Source organism: Penaeus vannamei, chromosome 3 (genome assembly GCF_042767895.1).
Source record: "Penaeus vannamei isolate JL-2024 chromosome 3, ASM4276789v1, whole genome shotgun sequence".
NCBI lineage: Eukaryota > Metazoa > Arthropoda > Malacostraca > Decapoda > Penaeidae > Penaeus > Penaeus vannamei.
In genome coordinates, this window is record NC_091551.1 from 27,403,674 (window position 1) to 27,408,673 (window position 5,000).

General features: G+C 34.6%; 1 protein-coding gene across 4 annotated transcripts in view; it reads left to right on the forward strand.

Moving 5' to 3' along the window:
- LOC113826806 (serine-rich adhesin for platelets) overlaps positions 1-5,000 on the forward strand; it is a 34,498-nt gene that overhangs the window by 3,819 nt on the left and 25,679 nt on the right. The window contains exons 5-7 of one of the 4 annotated variants that reach the window (XM_070143236.1): positions 354-395; positions 2,012-2,047; positions 3,669-3,704. The exons of 2 other annotated variants lie outside the window; for them this stretch is intronic. In XM_070143236.1, the coding sequence (XP_069999337.1) occupies positions 354-395; positions 2,012-2,047; positions 3,669-3,704 (114 nt within the window). The remainder of the gene's footprint in view (positions 1-353; positions 396-2,011; positions 2,048-3,668; positions 3,705-5,000) is intronic. One more of the 4 variants, XM_070143243.1, reaches the window with a different exon arrangement.

Here is a 5,000-nt window from a genome sequence, read left to right on the forward strand (position 1 = left end):
AACGGTAAGTATTGCTGTACCACAGTAATCATACGGCTGTTATTGTCTGTGGCCCTCATCTCCAGCAATTTCAACAAAAAATCCTTCTGAGACTGTAACTTGCTTCCAGACGTCTTTTACCAGCGTGACTACTTTTTTACTAGAATCTTGCTTTTGTGTCTTTTCCATAATATTCTGTTTATCTGTCCCAATTCAGAACAAATCATAGACTATTTTTTGCGATTATCTTGATATTAGTGTCTTTTATCCTGTCTAGCACAATTAAATACATCCTGTAATACTTAAAATATACCATGGATACCTGCAAAGTTCTCAAAAATAGTAATAGTCAGTAACCTATACTTAACCAACAGCAGATGGAAGCACTACCACCCAGGCTGCTGAAACGAACTCCGGTAAGATACATAAAGTGCCTGAGATAACCCAATGATGCTCTCTGTGCCCTGCTGATGAATCTTCACACCAACACCAGCATCCTTCTCTCTCGATGAACTTGTTCTTTCTTTCTATTATTGAAGTGTTTTCCTTAACAGCAACCGCATACTTCTACGTTTACTTGTACTTCAAAGACTGAGGACCTTATTCGAATATTTCTTTGACTTGCTCTGTATACTTTATATAACACCTTTTAAAAAATACCGTTGCACAACGCTTCTTTTTAAATGTTATTACTTAATTTATGGAAATATATTTTTGACTATTCACTCATTAAAAAATGCAATAGATGCGAGATCATACCGTTGGTACATAAAAACAGCTCCTGCTGAAATTGTAATTTAAATACAAGTCACGTGATATAATAATGTCCCCATGATTAATTAATACATATGGGAAATGTTCAAAACCCTAAAAATATAATACCAATGACAGTAGTGATAATGTAAATACTGATCATGCCGATATCAATAACGACAATAAGAACAAAACAGAAAGTTAAACACAACATTTAAATTACCAGTTACTTTCGGTTAACGGTTTTAGTTTTTTCCGTTACGTAATTTGAATGCATTTGCATTAATCGAATGCCTCCACACTTTCTACGGCACAGCTTTGTTTTGCAATCATAAAGTCTGCTATTGAATATTGTGAATTGCCTTTCACTTTTTTTATTTCTATTGTAACAAATCTGCATTAACTACTCAACATTTGACTTAAGATCTATGATTTAATTTAATCAATAATAAATCGCTTTACCATTTGGACTAATAATTAATCTACGTATAATAAAAAGCCACTTAAAGGCATGCTCTAATTCACTTACAGCATTTCTAAACCTAAGACTTAGCCTAAATCATTAAAAAGTAAAAAATAAACATCCACAAGATGAAAAAAACAATACTACATGACATACATTTTCACTATACAAACCTAAATATTGCAGCTGCCCTGTAACAACTACCACCTGTATTCAGGTAATCAATATTTGACTCATCACAGGTACACACACAACCACAGGTGACGATGTAAACAACGGTAAGACAGTACGAACACCCACATGTAAAATGCCAATGGATATTTACATTTGTGTACATTAACATCGAGCGTGAATTTTTTTTCTTTCTTTCTTTTTTGATGCTCAGTGTTTCTTTTACTATAACTTTAAATAATGATAATGATAATAAGATAACTGTGTTGATAATAAGTATTAATAGCAGCTTTGATAAAAGTGCAATAGCAAAATAGACATCAATATATATATAAATATATATATATATATATATATATATATATATATATATATATATATATATATATATATATATATATTTAGATATTTGAGTGTTTCTATTGTCATTATAATCTTAAATAATGGTAATTATAATATGATAAAGGGGATAAATATAAAAATGTTAATAGCAACAGCAATAAAAGAGTAATAGCAAAATAGACAATTGGACAATAATGAAACACCTGATCACATACACCAGGACTTGAAATCTGCCTTACTTCCCGACGCTAAGTCAGATTTTAGGCCTAATTGACTCAGTAATCCATATCTGCGTTACCACAGATGGAGGAACTACCACCCAGGCCTCTGCCAATGCCGGTAAGAGACACCTAACTCAACTAGTATTGGGTCTATCAAAACACATCCTGGACAAGCAGATATTTTACACTTCCAACGCCATGTCAGCTCGCTGCACCTTATAACAAGATGCACTGTATACACACAACGCTAGCCTGTTAAAAATGCCTCTATATTGCTTTCATGATGGTGGTTTCTCGGAAGTTGGTATTTGGCCAGCTCGGATACAAAAGCATGTGCAAGCAAGGCGAGGTAAAGGGTTTTGATGAAAGTTTGCCATTAACATACACTGCAGGACGTTGATAGTTTGGACTAAAAACAATACGAACACTTGTGATTAACTAGCGCACCTCTTACACGTTCGTTCCTACTCTAGCTATTAGCCTGACTATTGTTTCTTTTGTCATTATAATCTTCAATAATAGTAACGATAATTAGATAAAAGTGACAATAATAAAGAAATAACAGTAATAAAGAGTAATAGCAAAGTAGACAGTTAAACAATAATGGCTGACTGAACCACCACTTTCCAATGGCACTACCTGGACTTACGTGTTACGTCAGTTTCTTCGTGTGCTTTTCTTTCCCACTTCTTTATGCTGTCTTTACACCATTACTGTCTGCGAAGTTACATGCAGTTGTACAAGCATGTAGCCATTTATATGCGTCTTGTATGTGTGTGTGTGTGTGATGAAAATAGTCCTATAACTGGTTTTGTTTAGTAATACTCTCAATTATGGACTGTAACAAAATGTGTTGACTCGCAAGAGAAAAATGAAAAATGAGAGTGGAAATTTTACTTTTTTTTTAACAAAATCAAGAACTAGTACGATTAAAGAATATACAACCTGAAATGCATTGGGGATATAAGTCTACGGACTCACACACCAGGTTTCACTTTCGCAACTTTGTTGGACGTCTGGTTAGTGGAATGGATACTAGAGGATTTCATTATGCCAGCTGATATTTTGCAGCAGTATTTACTAAAGAATTGGACAAATAAATATTGTTAGTTTGAATATATACCGAGATGTATTGCTAATGTGGTTGATGCATTCTCTAAGAATTGGACAAATAAAGCGTGAATATAATCCGAGTTGCACTACAAATATGGTTAACTCAATCCCTAAGAATTGGACAAATAAACATTGTTATCAATATAACCCAAGATGTATTGCAAATGTGGTTAGCTTTTAAAATACCAGGACCTTAAGAAATTACAAAATTTTCATTCTAGGATTAGAAAATGTATTGAATACTTTCAGTGTCTTGAATGAACGGTTTCCCAATACAATACTTCTAATATATTTCGCAAGGTTTACTTGACTTTTACTTGAATGTTGCAAGTGCAATTGGCATCCATGAGAACAATAAATATCGGATAAATACAGTGTGGATTTTCTGCATGTGCGTATAACGCGTGCCTGTGTCTTTATGTCTGTCTGGATGTTTATTTTCATTCTCATACATATATCTCTGGACATTGAAAGAGGTACATTTCATCTGTTTTGTGTGTATGTTACACTTATATCCTATGTTCTTCAATACTGACGACCCCTGTTATATCCACACGCTGAAGAACAACATAACCAAGACTCCGACTTGTAGATTCAGTCACTGATTCCTATCTGACCAATCACAGGTGCAGCAACCACTACAGATTCTTCTTCAGACTCGGGTAAGACAAAACATAAAGCTATTTTTCACACTGGCAGTCCTAACAACAACAATCAGAATTTGCATTTGTACATTTTCCCACATTCATTACAATGAACTCTGTCACACAAATTATATTCTTTTCCGCTGACTGGTGTATAAAATATTTAAGAACCAACACTTTCCAACGACACTACCTGAACTTAACACACCTGAACTCAACACACCTGAACCTACATGTGTTACATCAGTTTCTTCGTGTGCTTTTCTTTCACACTTCTTTAAGTTGTCTTTACACCATTACTGCAGAGATATTTGTATGTGTCTTGTATGTAGTCGCGCGCGTGTGTGTGTGTGTGTGTGTGTGTGTGTGTGTGTGTGTGTGTGTGTGTGTGTGTGTGTGTGTGTGTGTGTGTGTGTGTGTGTGCGTGTGTGATATAAATATAGTCCTATAAATTATTTTGCTTAGGAATACTCTCACGGACAACAGCAAAAAGTGTTGACTCGTAGAAAATCAAATATGTCACTCTGTAAGAATGGAAAATTTGCCTGTGCTTTTTTGGAACAAAATCAAGAATTAGTACGATTAAAGATTGTACAGCCTGAAGCGCAGTCTGCATGTAAGTCTGTTGACTTACCCCCCATTTTTCACTCGCGATTTTTGTTGGACGTCTGGTTAGTGGAATTAATACTAGAGGATTTCATTGCACCAGTTGATATGATGTGGCAGTGCTTCCTAAATGCACTCTCTAAGATTTGGACAAATAGATATTGTTAGTTTGAATACATACCGAGATGTATTACAAATGTGGTTGGTGCATTCTCTAAGAATTGGACAAATAAAAAGTTAGCGTCAATATAACCAGAGATGCAAATGTGGTCAGATTTTATAATATCAGTAGCTTAAGAGATTACAAAATATTTTCATTCAGGGATTAGAAAATGGATACTTTCAGAGTCTTGAATTAATGGTTTCCCAATATAAAACTTGTCTAAGATATTTCGCCGGGTTTACTTGACTTTTATTAGAATGTTGCACGTGCAGTTGGCATCCGCGAGACCTATAAATATTGGATAAGTACAGTGTGAATTTTCCGCATGTGTTTCTGTCTGGATGTCTGTCTGGATGTTTATTTTTATTCTCATACATATATCTCTGGACATTGAAAGAGGTACATTTCATCTGTTTTGTGTGTATGTTACACTTATATCCTATGTTCTTCAATACTGACGACCCCTGTTATATCCACACGCTGAAGAACAACATAACCAAGACTCCGACTTGTAGATTCAGTCACTGATTCCTATCTGACCAATC